At 46.1% G+C, this 20,542-nt stretch overlaps 1 protein-coding gene and 1 long non-coding RNA gene across 2 annotated transcripts; both read right to left on the bottom strand.

The window, feature by feature from the left end:
• Nucleotides 1–541: 541 nt before the first annotated feature.
• PRR15L (proline rich 15 like) lies at nt 542–4,072 on the bottom strand. The gene is made up of 2 exons (XM_077252231.1): nt 3,680–4,072; nt 542–1,530 (listed from the first exon to the last, which is right to left on the bottom strand). Exon 2 carries the CDS (start codon nt 1,524–1,526, stop codon nt 1,236–1,238), a length of 291 nt encoding a protein of 96 aa, XP_077108346.1. The 5' UTR covers nt 1,527–1,530; nt 3,680–4,072; the 3' UTR covers nt 542–1,235.
• Nucleotides 4,073–7,948: 3,876 nt separating this feature from the next.
• LOC143769108 (uncharacterized) lies at nt 7,949–10,145 on the bottom strand. The gene is made up of 3 exons (XR_013214216.1): nt 10,110–10,145; nt 9,348–9,484; nt 7,949–8,384 (listed from the first exon to the last, which is right to left on the bottom strand). It is a non-coding gene; the product is annotated as an uncharacterized LOC143769108 (long non-coding RNA).
• Between the last annotated feature and the right edge of the window lie 10,397 nt (nt 10,146–20,542).

The following is a 20,542-nucleotide window of genomic DNA, read 5'->3' as shown; positions in this document are numbered from 1 at the left end:
AGGAGTGTTCTCACCTTTAAATTTCAGGAGTGCACTACCCTTCTGTCTCCTGGCTTCCTTGTTGGTCGGGGCGGTGCACTCCTGAATATCGACAGGTCGGACCAGTGACATGGTCGCTCTGCTGGTCCTAACCGAGTGCACTCCCAGGCTACCGGAGCAGCATGGGAGAAGCGTACGGGGACTGATGCTGGACAGATCTAGTGAGCCAGCATCGCAGCAGTTCTCTAAAGCGTAGAGCCCTCCATACATGAGGACCATGCCGGGACTGCAGAGGCAATCATCTTAGACAACCAGCTGTTAGCTATATAATTAAAAACCCTTAGTTCTTGAGAACGGAGAGGATTTTTAATAAAGAGGTGCAAAGTTGCTTATTTTTACATGCACTTTGCAATTTTAGCTACTGGACAACTTTAGTCAACTAAATGGACCTATTAAAATACCATTAATAAAATACTATGAGTAAAGAGTAGCAAAAATTTCAAAAAAAAAAAAAATATTGATTAGTCTATATCCAGAACACATTCACTTTCAGGCGTCACAATTTGACATTGATGGCACATGTTGTGCCTTTTATTAGCACATAGAAAAATATGCCTGGCAAATGATCCAGCTCAGATTTAAAAAAAAAACACTCAAAAAGGACAAATATACATTACATTCATTATGATCTATACATCGTGTTATAGGAAATTACCGATTATAGGTGTATGCAGCATATGTTACCGCCGCACACATGCCTATGATAGTAGCACTTGGTGAATTGGTCTGGAATAATTACAACCTATGTACACGGTCACGCTGATTTGGCTTGGTGGGCTCGCGGTGTTTGTACCATTTGGATGCACATATTGGATAATGGCTGTAGCTGGGCACAGTACACATGCTATATTCTGTGTGTAGGACCCAGCACATGTATGTGGCAAACACTGTAAACCGTTGGGTCGGAATATCTCGTCCTGAGAGGCCAGTGGTTGCTTTCGCGTCCGTAGTGCTTGGTTGGTAAAGGAGGTGAATACGCATTTTTGTGAAATGGTAGGTGTACCTACATGGTCAGGAATGACTAGCACTCATACATAAGTACGAATGTGTCTGTAAACACTGGGAAGAGCCAGTCATCAAAATAAATCAATGGCATCTTTGGTCTGGACCCATCTCATCCCTTACATGGAGGTGCCTTCATTGAGATTGGTTCTAAGCTATTGCTGTCCGATGAATGAATGAAGAATTCATTTGCTTCATTGTCCATTTGAAGACTCGGGGCATAGTCCAGGGGTCTCATTAAGTGATGGCCGGACCTTCTTCCTTTCCTTAAATCGGCCAGAGTTGGACACCTTTACGTGTTTGCCTTTTGTATTTTTGTCCACAATTTTCTCTAGCCGTGCTGTGTAATTGGCATCGCCCGGGCTCTCCTCCGCTGCCTTCTCTGTGCCCGCATGCTCCACAACCGATTCATACACAACTTTTGGAGTCGATTTCTTTTTTCGGAGAAATGTGAGCTTCCACCAACTATATGATGGCTCCGCCATGGAGCTGGAAGAAAAGAAGATTGAAGTTTGTTTGGAATTACTAACATGAAATTCAGAAATATACCTGTTCTATTATCATTAACTCTTTTGATAAATATAAAGTACTGAAAACATCTAGAAAATGTAAGATAATGTCAGGAAATATTACTATCTTCTCTAGTATTGAAACCCAGAGAAAAAAGACAGAAAATTAGATTTCCCAAAAATAATAAGAGCGGCCTTACATAGAAATCAAAATCTTGCACTTATTTTCATTATTTGTTTAACTGCAGCTTTCCATTTATAGTGTACACGGAAAGCTGCCAGGCAGTGGTGGGGGAGGGGTTATACAGAGCTCAGCATTCAGAGAACTGCTAGAAAAACAATTTTATCAAAATCAGCCCAGTAAGTGATACATCACAAGAATCAGAGCCAATACCCCTAGCTTATGATGCTCTCATATGCGGTAACAAAAACCTAGTGACCGATTCACTGTGTGTGATCACTGAGGGCCCAACCACTGAGATCCCTGCTGATCACTATAACTAGGGTCCAGAAGTCCCCTGCATAAATGGAGCTGATACTGTTCCGTTCACTTATATGGATCTGTGAAAGAAGTAGTGTACATGAATGTCCTCTTCCCATCCCATGCTGGTAATAATAATGGAGGCCAACTGCACGCTCCCACTGCTATAATGCTATTTTCAACTACTATTCTTTATGGCAATGAGCTGCAAATAAAATGAAAGATTGCCTGGAGACATGGGAAAATTACTGGAACCACACATAATCGCAGCAATATAATGCTGCACTTGGTTTTCAATTAAATTTGAAAAATCATGTCAAAATATAAATATGCCACATGTCATACAGGATAAATGTCTCACTGACATTGAGGGCTGGCAGGCTATCCTCCAGAATCTTTCATGTTTACTGCTAGCAAAGCAGGATCTGTCACCAGATTTCACAATACAAACGTCATGTATTATTAAATAGATCTCAGACCTGATGATGCATGTGTACTTACTAGGCAAATACATGTCAGGATGGCTGCATAATCATGATATTTCGATGAGCATTTTATGAATTCATGTAGAGCGGAAAAGGCGATAAATATTTTAAGAAGGATTATACAACTATTCTGATATGAATTTTCAAAGTAACTACAACAGCCTCATCAGATCAAAGAGAGTTGGTGTTGTAAAATCTGTTGGCAGGTCCCCTTTAATAGTAAAGATATTTGTTGACAGATTTGAAAGTCCCTTTTGGTAAGAAAGGGTAATCAGAATAGCTTGATGCATACCTACTAGAGTTGAGCAAAATGATTGGTTGGACCCTGGTCCATTGGCCACATCAGTAGTCCAGAGCTGTGGGAATCTCCTGCTACCCAGCACCTCTTCTGATTAGTAGGCCCGGTATGACTTCATGCATGTGTCATGCCGCAACGATGAAAGGTTTCCGGACCTACTAATCAGAAATGTTGGAGGCAGGGTTGCCAACTTGACTTTTTTCTGGACAGCGTATCAAAAAAATCACAGACAGTATTTTTTACGGACACATTGGAAAACCATAATAAATCATTATGATTATCAGTGATCCATGTCTAGAGCCCATAGTTCTGTTATGAAGACATCAGCTGTAGTCACTGTACAATAATGACTTTACAATCAAAATAATCTGTATATGTTTCTTCAGCTTAAAAAATAAATCACGGATGCCTTCATTTTTTTTTATAGATAGGGCAAAAACGTGCTCTATTTTTACCGACTGTCCTTGAATTTCTGGAAGGTTGGCAACCCTGGTAGGGGAAGTTCCCTGGGCTCTGGGCCGGTAGCCACATATTACCAATATGGCCGATGGACCAGGGTCTTCCGAATCATTTTGCTCATTTCTAATCCCTATGTATGGTCCAATTGTGGCATCACCACAAAACCTTCTCATAACCAAGTCTTCTCTTCGGGGATTCACTGCCTTGTTGTCACCAGTCTTAACCCACCAAGACGTTCTTGGATCAAAGCCACCATGCACCTGTTACAGTACGCCGGACATGGGGCAATTCAAATCCTGACAGCAGGAAACAATTCGAAAAAGCAGCTTTACGATCTACACAGCATATGTTAGACCGAATTTATAGATGGCCGGTTGCTTCAAGTGAGACCTACGTGGGACATTACCTGTGTCTACAATGTCTTGTTGTCACAGCACTCTTCTTGGTTACAGGTGTATCAGTTTCTCCCACGTACAGCGCTGTCTCAGGTCTATCGTCTCCAGTGGATTGTGACGTTTCCTCTTCAGTATGGAACTATCTATAAGTCTGTCGTAACCTCCTTGGAGATAAACAGGTGCCTCTTTTCTGAAGCCAAGCTCTTGTGTCCTCCCCGGCTAGGCTATAAAGATATGGAGATATGGCCCTGGCACAGCTCTTGGAGACTTCTTCACTGGGACAGAGGTCTCGGTTGGTCTCTGGCACTGGAGTGTCGCTCAGCCTGGTACAGGTGTCTCGGTTTCTCTCTCGCTCTCTCTCTCTCTGAAGGTTAAACCTGACCCTCCCAGCTCAACAAACAGGAGAGAACAGGAACTGAGACATGAATATTTATAGGTAGGACACACCTGTCACATTGTACCAGAGTTCAGCAGGTGAGTGTGACAGAAGTGTGCAACAATAGAAATCAGGGCCGTGTACCTCCGCCCGCCCTATATACACTGGAGGTGAAAGTAAAGTTTACGCTGAGTGGGATACATGAATGGGGAAACAGTGTGGCGGCCATCAATCATGTAGGAAAGCTCACAGCTATGTGGTGTGGATGTTGAGCAGTGTCCTAGTACCAGGCCACATTGCTGTTCCACTTCTGTCAGATCCTCAGACCCAGCTCTACTTTTACTTCCTTGAAGAAAATTACTTTTAGGCCAAGATGAGTTTTTGGTGGATTTTTGACTCTGCAGATTTTTGTAGTGTAAAAAAAACATCAAATCTCCTGCCCACTGTGCTTTTTTACTCAGCGTAAACTGACCTGTGGTGCGAGTTTCAAATCCGCAGTATGTCAATTTCTCTTGTGGGTACGCTGAGTTTTCTCTGTGGCTCTTCCCCCCATAGACTTGCATTTGATGGGGAAAATTTCCAAGTAAAAAATGCACATTTATAGTGCGTTTCCACAACAGAAACTTATCAAAAACGCAGGTAATCCACACATGACTGTATTAAAATATTGTAAAAGCCAAATATCAGGAAATATCAAATACAAAGCAGCTCTATTTCAAGCATGACACCCCAACAAGAGGCAAAAAAAAGCAGCGTCAAAAACGCAATGATAAAACGCAAGTAACCTAACTTAAGCAATAAGTGCAGAAATTCTGCAACATCAAAAACTCACCAAAAGCTCATCATGGGAACGTGGCCTAAGTTTCTTGTCTGGAAATGCTGCAGTCTATGTAGACACAGATATTGTACGTGTAGATGGTCAGACATATAACAATAAGGCCTAGTTCACACGTCGAGAATTTGATCCGAAATTCAAATCCGCATTTTCACATTTAAATTGCAGATTAACAAATACATTGATATTCAAGGCAAGAATTTGTGAAAAAAATCGCAATTTGACTGCAAAATAATGAGCATGCTGTATGCAGATTGAAAATCTGCAAGGTTTGACCAAATCTACAACATCTGAATGGGGTTTTGATAACTGTATTCATTTGTATTGAACTCTACTTGATTGTCGATATGAGATGCAGAATTCACAATGTTTGAACTTGGCCCAAAGGTTACAATACAACTATAAAAGATGTTCCTTAAGGCAAATCTGTCACTTTTCACAATACAAACTGGATATAAAGTACTAGATGGTGGCCCGATTCTAACGCATCGGGTATTCTAGAATATGTATGTAGTTTATTTATGAAGATTTCAGAATAATGCAATGAATACACCGGATTCGGCCGGCTGGGCGCAACCAATTAGCGAAGTGTGGTTCAAATCCCGCGCCAATTTGAAGCCGGACTGCTTCTGTTGCTGATTGTTCGTGGCCGGCCGGGCGCGACCAATCAGTGAAGCCAGGGCGAGCTCCAAGTTTTTGAGGGCCCCAGGCGAAAGAGTCTCACAGCCCACGTAGCATATAACACAGCCCACGTAGTATATACCCCCCTGACGAAGGCTGTGCCGAAACGCGCGTCGGGGTGACGTGGAAGCTATTGGTGGGTCCCCTGATTGATATTTTGGCGGTTGTGAGTGATATAATAGGTAAGACAATGACTCCGATATTTTATACTATGTGATACTGGGAGTGATATGATAGGTCATGTATCTCTATTATATGGATATGCCAACTAATGGAATATATTTACTTCATTGCACTGTCACTTTATCATAGAAAGGGACATAGAATTTGGATAATACCGTGTTTCCCCGATAGTAAGATGCATACCTCCCAACTTTAGGGGAAGGGAAAGAGGGACAAAGTCAGCGGCGCGCTACGCGCGCCGCGGCAAATTTTAGGCCACACCCATTTCACAACTAGCCACGCCCCAACCACACCCATTTAGCACTTCTGATCACAATGTTTCGTTAACAATAATTATGAACAAAAAAATATGGCCACACACGACGCTCCATACTGTACAATGGCCATTGGCCACATTATGCTCCATACTGTATAATGGCCCCACATGATGCTGCGTACAGTATACTTGCCCCACGTGATGGTCCATACAGTATAATGGCGCCACATGATGCTTTGTACAGTATAATGGCCCCACACGATGCTGGGTATAGTATAATGGCCACACAATGCTGGGTACAGTATAATGGCCCCACACAATGCTGGGTGCAGTATAATGGCCACACATGGTTACCCCACCCCCATCATTGCCTTCTCCATCAGTACACACAAACACCTTTCACCGCGCTCCCTCGCAGCAGCCGGCAGCTTCCACTCCCACGGCGCTGAATGGTGTCATCCAGCTGCGCCGCTGACTGCTGTATCCAGCATTACAGCTCAGTCCCCATAGAATGTAATACAGCACAGCCCCATAGAATATAATGCTGCACAGCCCCCATAGAATGTAACGCAGGCAGGTGGCAGCCCCCATAGAATGTAACGCAGGCAGGTGGCAGCCCCCATAGAATGTAACGCAGGCAGGTGGCAGCCCCCATAGAATGTAAGGGGTGCTGCACCAGGTTGGTGGAGAATCCGATGGATGGGTACCAGGGGGAGAGTGGGAGCGGGGTGCGCGCACCATGGGGAGACAAAGTTTAGTTTGTCAGTCCTCCTATGCTGTCAGAGTCTCTGCTGTAACCGCAGCAGGGCAGCGCTGCATGGAGAGGGGGAGAGACACATACATTCACTTACAGTCTGGAGATCCGCTCGCTGCTCCCGCGGTCACACAGACACGGAGTGTCTCACAACTCTGCCCCCGTGCCAGAAACCAGTCCGGGTGCTGCCGCTCTGTCCTCAGAGTCCGCCCACGTCTATAGTTGAGGAGGAAGCCGGAGGCGGGCGGTGAGGCAACTCAAGGGGGCGTGGCTACAACGCAGTCCCAGGGAACGGAACGAACAGCGGGTACTAATCGGGCTCTCTCTACGTCCCGGAAGTGGGCGGGGCTTCACCGGCGGCCGCAAATTCGGGATTTTAAATGCCCGAAGCGGGACAGCGGGACCCCGGTGCCAAAGCGGGACTGTCACGCTGAAATCGGGACGGTTGGGAGGTATGTACAAGGGGGCGCTCCCCTCCACCTGGAGAAAGACAGGGGCCATCTCCAGAGGATACAAGGGGGGATCCCTCCACCTGGAGAAACACCGGTGCCATCTCCAGAGGATACAAGGGGGCGCTCCCTCCACCTGGAGAAAGACAGGGGCCATCTCCAGAGGATACAAGGGGGCGCTCCCTCCACCTGGAGAAAGACCGGTGCCATCTCCAGAGGATACAAGGGGGCGCTCCCTCCACCTGGAGAAACAAAGGGGCCATCTCTACAGGAGACGGGTTCTCTACCATGAGAAACATCAACCTGTGGAACAGATGATCTCAGAAGAAGTCACAGCAGGAACCATTGATGGTTTCATAAAGGCTGAGATGCTTTTTTAGAAGAATATAATGATGTAAATGTGAAATGTTCTTTTCTGATTATTTGGTCCAGTGGATCCACCAGTCGTAACAGTTAACGTTGTGTTCTGTGGCCGGATGATGCTTTGTGGGCTGACATGGGCCCCTTCCCTTGGTCTCGTCCCTTGGCCCCTTCCCTTGGTCTCGTCCCTTGGCCCCTTCCCTTCGTCTCGTCCCTTGGCCCCTTTCCCTTCGTCTCGTCCATTGGCCCCTTTCCCTTCGTCTCGTCCCTTGGCCCCTTCCCTTCGTCTCGTCCCTTGGCCCCTTCCCTTCGTCTCGTCCCTTGGCCCCTTCCCTTCGTCTCGTCCCTTGGCCCCTTCCCTTCGTCTCGTCCCTGCACTCGGCTGAACATGTATTTTTATTAATTCAACACAATTAACTCTGTGACCTCATGTAATCAGCTGAAAACCAGATCTGCACGACCCCCACACCAATCACTCACCGCCCTGCTCTGGGGGGTAACCGCCCTGTCCGTATGGAGGGTGCTGATACGGCTGCCCTGGATATGGGGCTCCTGGATAGGGCCCCTGGTTGTAAGCCGGTGGGTAGGGGGGCTGCCCCATAGGTGGGTGATTGGGGTATGGAACAGCATTAGGGTACGGGACCTCTGTAGGATAGGGGGCAGTAGTGGGATAGGGGGCAGTAGTAGGATAGGGGGCAGTATTGGGGTACGGTGGTTGTCCGTATCCTGGCGCTGGAACAGTATTTTGTCCAACTGGATAAGGGGGATTAGAGTAGGGGTCCCCCGTCACCAGAAAACTCTTCTCATGCGACATATCAGCACCTGAAAAAAAGAAAAAGAACTTTACTGCCCCGTCATGGCTTCCCGTAAAAAGTGATGCCCATACATCACTGCCCCCCACACATCAGCATCACTGCCCATCCCCCATAACTATACCACAACCACCCCATAATACGGTGGTCTCTTGTGTGGAACTCCCACCCTTCATAAGACCCCGCTATATACCAGTAACATCCCCCCACACCTCATAAGACCCCGCTATATACCAGTAACATCCCCCCCACACCTCATAAGACCACTCCTCCATAGTGACCGGCCTCCCCATCCTCCATAGTGACCGGCCTCCCCATCCTCCTCCTCCATAGTGACCGGCCTCCCCATCCTCCTCCTCCATAGTGACCGGCCTCCCCATCCTCCTCCTCCATAGTGACCGGCCTCCCCATTCTCCTCCTCTATAGTGACCGGCCTCCCCATCCTCCTCCTCTATAGTGACCGGCCTCCCCATCCTCCTCCTCTATAGTGACTGGCCTCCTCATCCTCCTCCTCCATAGTGACCGCTCTCCCCATCCTCCTCCTCCATAGTGACCGCTCTCCCCATCCTCCATAGTGACCGCTCTCCCCATCCTCCTCCTCCTCCATAGTGACCGGCCTCCCCATCCTTCTCCTCCATAGTGACCGGCCTCCCCATCCTCCTCCTCCTCCATAGTGACCGGCCTCCCCATCCTCCTCCTCCTCCATAGTGACCGCTCTCCCCATCTTCCTCCTCCATAGTGACCGGCCTCCCCATCCTCCTCCTCCATAGTGACCGGCCTCCCCATCCTCCTCCTATGACGTCGCCGGTTCCCTCCGCCCTGACCGTTATATTCCCCGGTTACACTGCACAGGAGCCCGGGGCCGCACACAGGACACTGAGGTGACGGGGCCGCTGCCGCCCCTCTCCATGCACCGAGCTCTGCCCGCGGCACCGCTGCTGTGTGACCCGCGTCTTCCCAATCCCGCACTCACCGGAGCAGCGCAGACACCGGGAGCGAGGCCGCAGCTGAGAGCCGGATCAGTGACGTCACAACGCCGCGCCCCCTGCGTCATCCACAGGCGCCGCCTCCTGCCTCATTTTCAGACGTCCAGCCCCGCCCACACCAAAGCTGGAGAGAAAGCACCATGGCAACAAGCTGTCCATAACAACCAGGTGGTGCGCGACATCCCACTCCTCCTGTACACACGTGACCCCCTCACCCTACACCACACGTACTAATCGGGCTCTCTCTACGTCCCGGAAGTGGGCGGGGCTTCACCGGCGGCCGCAAATTCGGGATTTTAAATGCCTGAAGCGGGACAGCGGGACCCCGGTGCCAAAGCGGGACTGTCACGCTGAAATCGGGACGGTTGGGAGGTATGAAGATGTAGTGGGGGTTTTAGCGGGGTCGGCTAATGTAAGACGCACCCCGAAAGTAAGACATAGTAAACTGTACGTTGGAAAAATATAAGCCATAGTACCGGTACCTTTTGCTGCATTACTGTATTTTTCTGCTGCCCGGAATCAGAGCTGGGAAACCACGTGGTCCCGATGATTAAGTGCAGTGAATATTCATTAGCGGCTCCCCGCCCACTGATCAGCTGAGCAGTGAGCCGGGAGCAGCAAATGAATGCTGCACTTAAGCAGGGACACACATGGCTTCCTCAGCGCTGATTCCTGCAGCAGCTGAGGAAATTTGTGTGTCCGGGGGAGGAGGAGGCAGCACCAGCAGGGGCCAGGAGATCGCTGTATACCTGCCTGCCATGCTTGGAGGCCGAGTGTTGTGCACAAACAGGACCTGTGATGATGTCAGAAGTGGGCGGGCTGGAGTGTCACATGGCAGCTCAGAGCCCTCCCTCTTCTGACATCATCACAGGTCCTTCAGGCTCCCCACTAGAATCTGCAGCTTCCTCATAACCTGTGCTGTGGAAAGGCAACAGAGAGAGGTGAGTATATCCATATTTTTTATTTTAATTCTTTATTTTACACATTAATATGGATCCCAGGGCCTGAAGGAGAGTTTCCTCTCCTTCAGACCCTGGGAACCATCCAGGATACCTTCCGATACTTGTGTCCCATTGACTTGCATTGGTATCGGGTATCGGTATCGGCGATATCCGATACTTTTTGGATATCGGCCGATACCATCCGATACTGATACCTTTGAGTATCGGAAGGTATCGCTCAACACTACTTACGGCGCAATCGCAATATACGGCGCAATTTTCCAATATAAGACATACCCCGAAAGTAAGACATAGTGGGACTTTTGAGTGGTAAAAGAATGTAGGACACTGTCTTACTTTCGGGGAAACACGGTATTTGAGCCATGTGTATAGGCTCCTTATATTAATATCTGTATTATCACCATACTGTCCATGTCCCGTTTTTGCTGTTTAAATCAACACATATGTTTGGTGGGAGTACCCACTGTTTCACCTGTTTTATTGTATTTATGTAATAAAAATTGTTATATTTTTTCGATATATTCTGGCCTATAGATTGTTGTTTTCTTTGGTGTGTTGTTCCACGTAGTATATAGCACAGCCACGTAGTAAATTGCACACCCACGTAGTATATTGCACAGCCACGTAGTATATAGCACAGCCACGTAGTATATAGCACAGCCCACGCAGTATATAGCACAGCCCACGTAGTATATAGCACAGCCCACACAGTATATAACAGCCCACGCAGTATATAACAGCCCACGTAGTATATAGCACAGCCCACACAGTATATAACAGCCCACGCAGTATATAACAGCCCACGTAGTATATAGCACAGCCACGTAGTATATTGCACAGCCACGTAGTGTATAACAGCCACGTAGTATATAGCACAGCCCATGTAGTATATAGCACAGCCCACGCAGTATATAACAGCCCACGCTGTATATAACAGCCCACGTAGTATATAGCACAGCCCACACAGTATATAACAGCCTACGCAGTATATAACACAGCCACGTAGTATATTGCACAGCCACATAGTATAAAACAGCCACGTAGTATATAGCACAGCGACGTAGTATATAGCACAGCAATGTAGTATATAGCACAGCCACATAGTATGTTGCACAGCCACGTAGTATATAACACAGCCATGTAGTATATAGCACAGCCACGTAATATATTGCACAGCCACGTAGTATATAGCACAGCCACGTAGTATGTTGCACAGCCACGTAGTATATTGCACAGCCACGTAGTATATAGCACAGCCCACGCAGTATATAGCACAGCCCACGCAGTATATAATAGCCCACACAGTATATAACAGCCCACGCAGTATATAACAGCCCACGTAGTATATAGCACAGCCCACACAGTATATAACACAGCCCACGTAGTACATAGCACAGCCATGTAGTATATAGCACAGCCCACGTATATAGCACAGCGACATAGTATATAACAGCCACGTAGTATATAGCACAGCCACGTAGTATATAACAGCCCACACAGTATATAACACAGCCCACGTAGGATATAGCAGGGCCCACGCAGTATATAACAGCCCACGCAGTATATAACAGCCCATGTAGTATATAACAGCCCACGTAGTATATAACAGCCCACGTAGTATATAGCAATGTGGGCACCATATCCCTGTTAAAAAAAAAGAATTAAAATAAAAAATAGTTATATACTCACCTTCCGGCGGCCCCTGGATCCAGCCCAGGCCTTTAGCGATGCTCCTCACGATGCTCCGTTCCCAGTAATGCGTTGCGGCAATAACCCGTGATGATGTAGCAATGTCATCTGGCATCATTGCCGCTATGCATTATTGGGACCGGAGCGTTGCGAGGAGCGGGAAACGCCACGGACGCCGGAAGGTGAGAATATAATGATTTTTTTATTATTATTTTTAACATTATATGTTTTTACTATTGATGCTGCATAGGCAGCATCAATAGTAAAAAGTTGGTCACACCTACAGGTTTAATGGCAGCGTTAACGGACTGCATTACACCGCGTTATGCCACGGTGAAACGCAGTCCGTTTAACGGACTGCTAAAACGCTATGTGGGCGCTGACTGGAGGGGAGTATGGAGGGGGCACTGACTGAAAGGGAGTAGGGAGGGGCCAATTCACGGCCGGAGTGTGCCTGTCACTGACTGGTCGCGCCCAGCCAGCCATGACCAATCAGCGATGCGGGATTTCCATGACAAACAGACGGAAGTGGACCTTAGACAATTATATATATAGATTATTAAACAGATCTCTTAAGACTTGATGAGGCTGCTGTGTTTACTATGAAAACCCCTGTGAGAATGGCTGTATATAAGCTGTATAATGTTTAACTCAATCTCCAACCACCTTGCCTGATTGACAGCTCCTCAGTGTCCCTCCTCCCTGCTGCTGAGATCTCACTCTGCTCTGTACACGCTGCAGCGGTCACTCAGGCTAGGTTGGCTGAGACTGAATACAGTTGAACTCATGAGATATTTTATTCTATAGCTGCAGGAAAGATATATATGTGTACAGTGTACGCAAGTAGATTGAAAAATATTAAAATTTCAGAATCCTAAGTAGCTGATACCTTTAAATGGCTAACTGAAATGATGGTAACAAATAGCAAACTTTCGAGACTACTCTTGAGATTTTTTTGTTACTCTGAACCTGATGAAGAAACCTGAGTAGTCTGAAAAGCTTGCTATTTGTTACCATCTTTTCAGTTAGCCACGAAAAGGTATCAACCACTGAGAACTCAAATTTTAATTCTATATTTGGATCCATAAATTGCTCATCTTAATATCAGGATTATACAGCAAATCTGACATGGATTTTCATAGTAAATACACCATTCTCATCAGGTCTAAGAGTTCTATTTAATAATGCATGCGGTTTGTGTTTTGAATCTGGTAACAGATTATTATTTATTTATATAGCACCATTGATTCCATGGTGCTGTACATGAGAAGGGGGCACATACAAAATACAAATATAAATTACAGTGAACAAACTAATAATGAGAGACTGGTACAGAAGGAAGAGGACCCTGCCCTTGTGGGCTTACATTGTACCAGATAATGGGGAAGGAGACAGTAGGTCGGGGGTTGTAGCATCTTTGGTAGTGGGGAGGAGGCAGAGGGGTAAGTGCAGGCTGTAGGCTTTCTTGAAGAGATGGGTTTTCAGGTTCCGTCTGAAGGATCCGAATGTGGTGGATAATCGGACGTGTTGGGGCACAGAATTCCAGAGAATAGGGGATGCTCGGGAAAAGTCTTTGGGGTGATTGGCTGAGGAAGGTATAAGTGTAGAGGAGAGAAGGAGGTCTTGAGAGGACCTGAGATTATGTGTTAGAATGGAACGGGAGATTAGTTCGGAAATATGCAGAGGAGACGGATTATGGACAGCTTTGTAGGTCAATGGTAATAGTTTGAACTGGATACACTGGGGAATTTGAAGCCAATGAAGGGATTTACAAAGGAGAGAAGCTCTCTTCTCTTATTTCTATTATATTAAAACGTTCGGATTTTTCTGTCTCCTCAGTTGGCCCTGCTCTCGTTAAATGCAGATCAATTGACTCCACCTTTTAGGAAACTTGTTATACATCCGCTTTTAGTTTCTAAGAATGCTATTGCTTTTTTTGGAAATCTTCTAAAGTACCCTCTTCACAAGAAATTATTGACAAACTGGCTTTGCATAAATCCTATGAACAAAAATTGGCGTTACTGAATGGCTGCTTTCCTTGCTTTTTTAAAAAAAATGGTCTTGCTGGAAATATTTCCATAAGAATTTACTGTATTTATTGTTTTGCTATTTTATTTTATTCTATTTTTACTTTTATGCTTCATGAATGTTTCATGTCATTGCATTTATGTTAACCTTGCTCTCTCTATGTCTTGTTTTTTATTGAAAATGTTAATAAAGTTGTTTGGAAAAACAAAGGAGAGAAGCTGAGGAATAGTGAGAAAAGAGGTGGGTTAGTCATGTAGCAGAGTTAAGGAACTACTGGAGAAGTGCGAGAGTGTTAGCATGGAGGCCACAATGGAGGATATTGCAATAGTCGAGGCGGGAGATGATGAGGGCATGCACTAACATTTTAGCAGATTAATGGTTGAGCAAGGGACAGATTCTGGAAATATTTTTGATGAGTTCTGTTTTGTCCACATTTGAGCTTTAGGAAGCGAGATGAGAAGGAGGATATGGCTGATAGACACTCTGCGATATTGGACAGCAGAGAGGTGATGCCTGGGTCTGAAAGGTAGATCTGAATATAATCAGTGTATAGCTGGTTCTGGAAGCTATGGGACTTTGCATTGTCCCAGGCTAAAGGTATAGCTTGAAAAGAGTAGGGGTCTCAGACAGAGCCTTGAGTGACACCAACAGACAGAGTGTGGGAGCTGGAGACGCTAAAAGCGCAGTTGGAGAAGTATGAGGAGAAGGCAAGGTCTTTGACACCAAGAGAAGAGAGGATCTGTAGTAGGAGGGAGTGGTCCACTATGTCAAAGGCAGAAGACAGGTGACAGGTCCAGAATGAGGAGTATAGAGAATTGTCTGTTCGCTTTGGCTGTAAGTCGTTAGTAATTTTGGTCAGAGCAGTTTCCGTGGAGTGGTGGGGCCGGAAGCCAGATTATAGGTTGTCAAACAAGGAGTTAGATGAAAGATAGGAGGAAAGTTCAGCATTGACATGCTGTTTGAGGAGTTTGGAGGCAAACAAGAGCAGTGACATGGAGACATAGAGGATGGCTTCATCAGGATAGGTGTGATTGTGACATGTTTGGAAGCAGAAGGAGAGGTACCAGAGGTTTAAAAGATGAGTTAGGGCTGGGATAAGGATGGTAGTAAGTGTAGGGAGGATGTAGGATGGGGTCCAGTGCACAAGTGGTGACATGATTTGGGGATGAGTGAGCTCTCCTTCAGTGATGGTGGGGAGGAAGGTTATGGCGGAGGGGAAGTGGTCTTTTATACATAAGGGATGGACAGTAAGGATTTGATTTGTTTGATTGATCTTTTTTAAATGTGTGGAAAAGTCTGCTGCAGAGATGAGGAAAGTCGGAAAGAACAGTGGAGTGCAGAGGAGGGAGTTAAAACTGTTTGGGGTTGTGCGATACAGAAGATACACAGGTTGTGAAATAAACCTGTTTAGCAGAGCTGAGGGCTGATTTAAATATGAAAGTTGCTGTTTTGAATGCTGTGAAGTCTTCTTGCGGGTGCATTTTCCTCCAGTGCCGCTCTTCATCCCTGGACACTTGCGGAAGGTTTTAAGTGAGGTTATTGTCCAGGGTTGTCTATTGACTTGTCACGCTCTGCGATGCATGTGTGGGGCGAACGAGTCATTAGCTGATGCCAGTGTGATGTTCTAAAAAAATGGTCGCACTGTCTGTGTTGTGGAGTGAAGATATGGAGGACAGCAGATTAGAGTCGGAGAACCTGTGAATGTCTAAAGGTACCGTCACATTAAGCGACGCTGCAGCGATATAGACAACGATGCCGATCGCTGCAGCGTCGCTGTTTCGTCGTTGTGTGGTCGCTGGAGAGCTGTCACACAGACAGCTCTCCAGCGACCAACGATGCCGAAGTCCCCGGGTAACCAGGGTAAACATCGGGTTACTAAGCGCAGGGCCGCGCTTAGTAACCCGATGTTTACCCTGGTTACCAGTGTAAATGTAAAAAAAACCAAACACTACATACTTACATTCCGGTGTCTGTCGCGTTCCCCGGCGTCCGCTTCCCTGCACTGTGTCAGCGCCGGCCGTAAAGCAGAGCGGTGACGTCACCGCTGTGCTCTGCTTTACGGCCGGCCGGCGCTGACACAGTGCAGGGAAGCGGACGCCGGGGGACGCGACAGACATCAGAAGGTGAGTATGTAGTGTTTGGTTTTTTTTACATTTACAATGGTAACCAGGGTAAACATCGGGTTACTAAGCGCAGCTTGTCAAACACAACGATATCGCTATCCAGGACGCTGCAACGTCACGGATCGCTATCGTTATTAAGTTGTTCAGTGTGAAGGTACCTTAAGTGTGTCTAAGGTTTCTGCAGGGGGTGTGCTAATTTCTGAACATGAGGGGCAGGTGAGGAGGACTGGGATGAGAAAGTGAGTAGATGGTGGTCAGATAGGGGTAGAGGGGTGGTTGTGAGGATAGATAGGGAGCTGAGGCAGGTGAAGATAAGGTCTAATGTATGTCCGTCTGTGTGGGGAGCTGCGCAGGACCACAGAGATGTAAGATGACAGAATGAAGCAAAGGACATGAGTTTGGAGACTACAGGCTGGTGGATGTCAAAGGGGAATGTCAGCAGGGAGAAAGTGTAGCAGGCTGGTGAGGGAAGGTGAGATACACATTTGTTTGGAGATTACTGGGGTTTGGGGATAGCAAAGTAGAGCAAGGATTATTGGAGCAAAAATTGTAGGGGCATAATTAAGCATGATGAAAAACAAGGAGGTAGCGGCACACCACTAATGAAAAAATTGAAAAACTTTATTCAGGCATGACAAGCCATATTAAAACACATATGCACCTGAAATGTGCCAGGTTTTTCATGTTTTTAAAATTGCTTGTCATTCCTGAATAAAGTTTTTCCATTTTTTAATCAGTGGTGTGCCGCTACCTCCTTGTTTTTCCTGTGTGGCTGTGCTCACCAGCTCTACGAGCACCCACCTACTTTTTGATTCAACTCTACTGATTTGGCTTTGCACATGGATCCCGTTGAAGCTCCCTGATCGCCTTCTCCTGCAATTACGCGTGATGGTGAATGTGTAAAAGTGGGAAGTTAAAGACTTAAGCACAGACCTTCTGGTCACTTCTGGGAAATTTCTATTATATTTCTAATGTGCTCATAAAAGCTGCACTTGAAGGTGCACGCAAAAGACAAGTCCGCTTAAAGGGAACCTGTCACCCCCAAAATTGATGGTCAGGTAAGCTCACCGTCATCAGGGGCTTATCTACAGCATTCTGTAATGCTGTAGATAAGCCGCCGATGTTACCTGAAAGAGGAGAAAAAGATGTTAGATTATACTCACCCAGGGGCGGTCCCGCTCCCATGGGCGTCTCAGGTCCGGTCCGGGGCCTCCCATCTTCATTCCATGACGTCCTCTTCTGGTCTTCACACCGTGGCTCCGGCGCAGGCGTACTTTGACCTGTTGAGGGCAGAGCAAAGTACTGCAGTGCGCAGGCGCCGAAAAGGTCAGAGAGACCCAGCGCCTGCGCACAGCAGTACTTTGCTCTGCCCTCAACAGGTCAAAGTACGCCTGCGCCTGAGCCGCGGCGTGAAGACCAGAAGAGGATGTCATGGAATGAAGCTAAGAGGCGCCGGAGCGGACCTGAGACATCCATTTGACTGGACCAGCAGCGGGACCGCCCAGGTGAGTATAATATAACCTCTTTTTCTCCTCTTTCAGGTAACATCGGGGGCTTATCTACAGCATTACAGAATGCTGTAGATAAGCCCCTGATGACGGTGAGCTTTCCTCACCATCGATTTTGGGGGTGACATGTTCCCTTTAAACAATTACTATTATGTGTGTCAGAGCCAACCTTTGGAAGATGCACCACATTTAGAGTACACCCATGAGGGAGAAATTGGCTGTGTAAATATTTGCATTAAATCTGCAGTGATATACAGGGAAATTTGGCAAATTCAGGAAAAAAAGAACAAAAATGGTCAATGGATTTGAAATCTAGAGTTACAGATTTATGGATTTGAAATCTAGAGTTACAGATTTTGAAGCAGATGCAACTCAGTTGGGACTTATTACTTTTGACTTCCTTATTGCAGTCAATGGGGAAAATCTATTAAAAAGTGGAAGAGAAAAGAAGCATGTATGACACAGGGATCACCGAGAATAAATTACAACATATCTTTATTAACATATACAACACTACAAAGCTAAAATCATGAAAAACAAACAAAATTATGGAAGCCCATAATAGGGCTATGCCCTGTCTCACCACCAATATATCCTCAATAGATGAAGACCCTACTAATAGGGTCAAGTAGAAAACACCACTCCAACCAGCAGAATGGATACATACTTTGCATAGTCAATAATAGTACACACAAAGGGGGAATAATGCATAAGTTAATAAAGTGCTACTGTGCTGACCAAATCAAAACTGCCAGGAAGCGGGAAAATCTGCAACACGGTCAATGTCTGGGTGGAAAAATTCAGCAGCATGTGGATAAGATTTGTTAAAATCTTATCCACGAGGCTGGTACTTCATCGGCTGTGGTTATTTTGTGCCCAATTCTGCATGGAAATCCTGCAGCATTTCTGTATAGACATTCCTGTAAGGTTTTAAACTACAACTCCACAATGATCGGTTGTGATAACCAGGTGAAGTTACCTAAAAGTCTCCATGATGTCAATGAGGGACTATGTTACTCCTGGATAGTGGAGGACAGCTGGAAATCGGTGATCCTCTTCAGGCATTCTCGTGCTTTGCAGGCGTAAGTATGAGGGCTGACCTGTATGACATGTAGTCAATGACCATGGGTTACATACAAACAATATATGCAACAGTAGGAGCCATTTTACATAGTGTTGTGGAACTCTTGCAGTGCGTGCACTTAATATTTAGCACCTCATCATCAGAAAATGAGTTAGGTCAGAAAAAAATTGACATGTGTTAGTGTTAATTTTGGGCACATGTGTACAGTCTTGAACTGGGCTACTAAGAGTCCGCCAGTAACCTTGACGTTGAGGGCCCACTGTTCAGCTACATGTAAATACTACATTACCGTCATTCACACATTTATCTAGGCTTCTATCCATAATAATAATATGATTGATGAGATGCTGACATTGCTTGTACCCAGTGAATCAAGTGTTTTGTGCCAACTACTGCTCATCCGGGGCAAGAGGCTCACTCCTCCGAAGGGGCCCATCAGGGGATTCACCTGTTCCCGTTGGCCAATCCAAGCCTGCATACGTAATAAATTATACACCAACACCACCAACAATATGGCTTCCATTACATCACCTGCTAGTGGTCATTAAAATATCCCAAGTTCGAGTACAGCAAATCTGGCTATTTCTATAACAATAGGGGATTTTTCATTTATTGTCATCCGTCCTACCCAGAAACAGATTTAAAAGGAACCGGTCATCAGATTTAGCATAAATCAGACACTGGCTTCGAGATTGCAGCGAGATATGTTTTCCATAGTTTAAAGAGCTGACCGGGTCTATGTGGGGATAGCTGACTAGTCCGGCATCCACCCGGCTCCTCTCCGCCCCACTCCAACTCATGGACAGATCTCTCACTATGTGAATACATAGGGGGAGATCTACAGTGTAGAGTAGACATTCAAAGGGATTATGCAGCCAGGCTCGGACTCATATGCCATGGTTCAGGCAGCATGAATCTGAGGACAGGTTCCCTTTAAAGCACCCTTAAAAGCATTTTTATCCATACATGCATGCATTACTTATTTATTAGTTGTGTTTATGATGGGATATGGCCGTAATAGTGCATGAAATATAGTTGTGACTCTCACTATGTGTATTTGCTTGGGTTTGACAATTTCAGCAGTCTAGGGCACTGTTAGATTCTTCAGCGCATATAAACTAAATTGCAGGGTGGCAGTATGGTTGGCATTGTTCTCTGTGTCTTTTTGTTAGAATCTGACCAAGGGCAACATCTGCATGGATCTTGTATGTTCTCCCCTTGTTTTCTCCATACATTCCAGTTTTCTTCCATACTAAAATCTTAAAGGGTTAGTCCTAAAATAACGGTATTCCCTATCTGTACCGTCTGGCACCTCAGCTCCATTGAAGAATGGGGTCTGTTGAGCTCGGTTCCCAGGCTCCAATCGCGAGAGGTCCCAGGGGTAGAAGCACAAGTGATCAGTAAGTCATTTCTTATCCTATGGATAGGGGATTACTTCACATTTTGGAAATGACTCGCTAAGTTTAGACGCATTTGTGGACGTGACTGGGCAGCTCCATGTGCTCACCATATTGTGGACGGTGGCATACGCTGCCTACCATTTACATGCATTAGTCCAGGCCGTACACAGTGTATGCATTGGACCAGACTAGCACGTCGTGTGCTAACCACTGAGCCATCTTGCTGCCCATAATTAATGGGTTTCCTCTATTGGTCCTGTGTTGTTTTAGATGGGGAATTTAAATTTTGAGATTAATTGTGATGGCACTGATGTCAATGATGGCACTTTTTGTACAAAGGTTAGCACAGTGACGGACTGGGGTCTAAAGGCTCACTAGTAACAAACTC

This window comes from Ranitomeya variabilis, chromosome 4 (assembly GCF_051348905.1).
Source record: "Ranitomeya variabilis isolate aRanVar5 chromosome 4, aRanVar5.hap1, whole genome shotgun sequence".
Classification (NCBI taxonomy): Eukaryota; Metazoa; Chordata; class Amphibia; order Anura; family Dendrobatidae; genus Ranitomeya; species Ranitomeya variabilis.
This window is presented reverse-complemented; position numbering and strand designations above follow the sequence as displayed.

Bases quoted from the DNA above. Each gene is read 5' to 3' on its own strand.
- PRR15L (XM_077252231.1), bottom strand. From the start codon at position 1,526: ATGGCGGAGCCATCATATAGTTGGTGGAAGCTCACATTTCTCCGAAAA.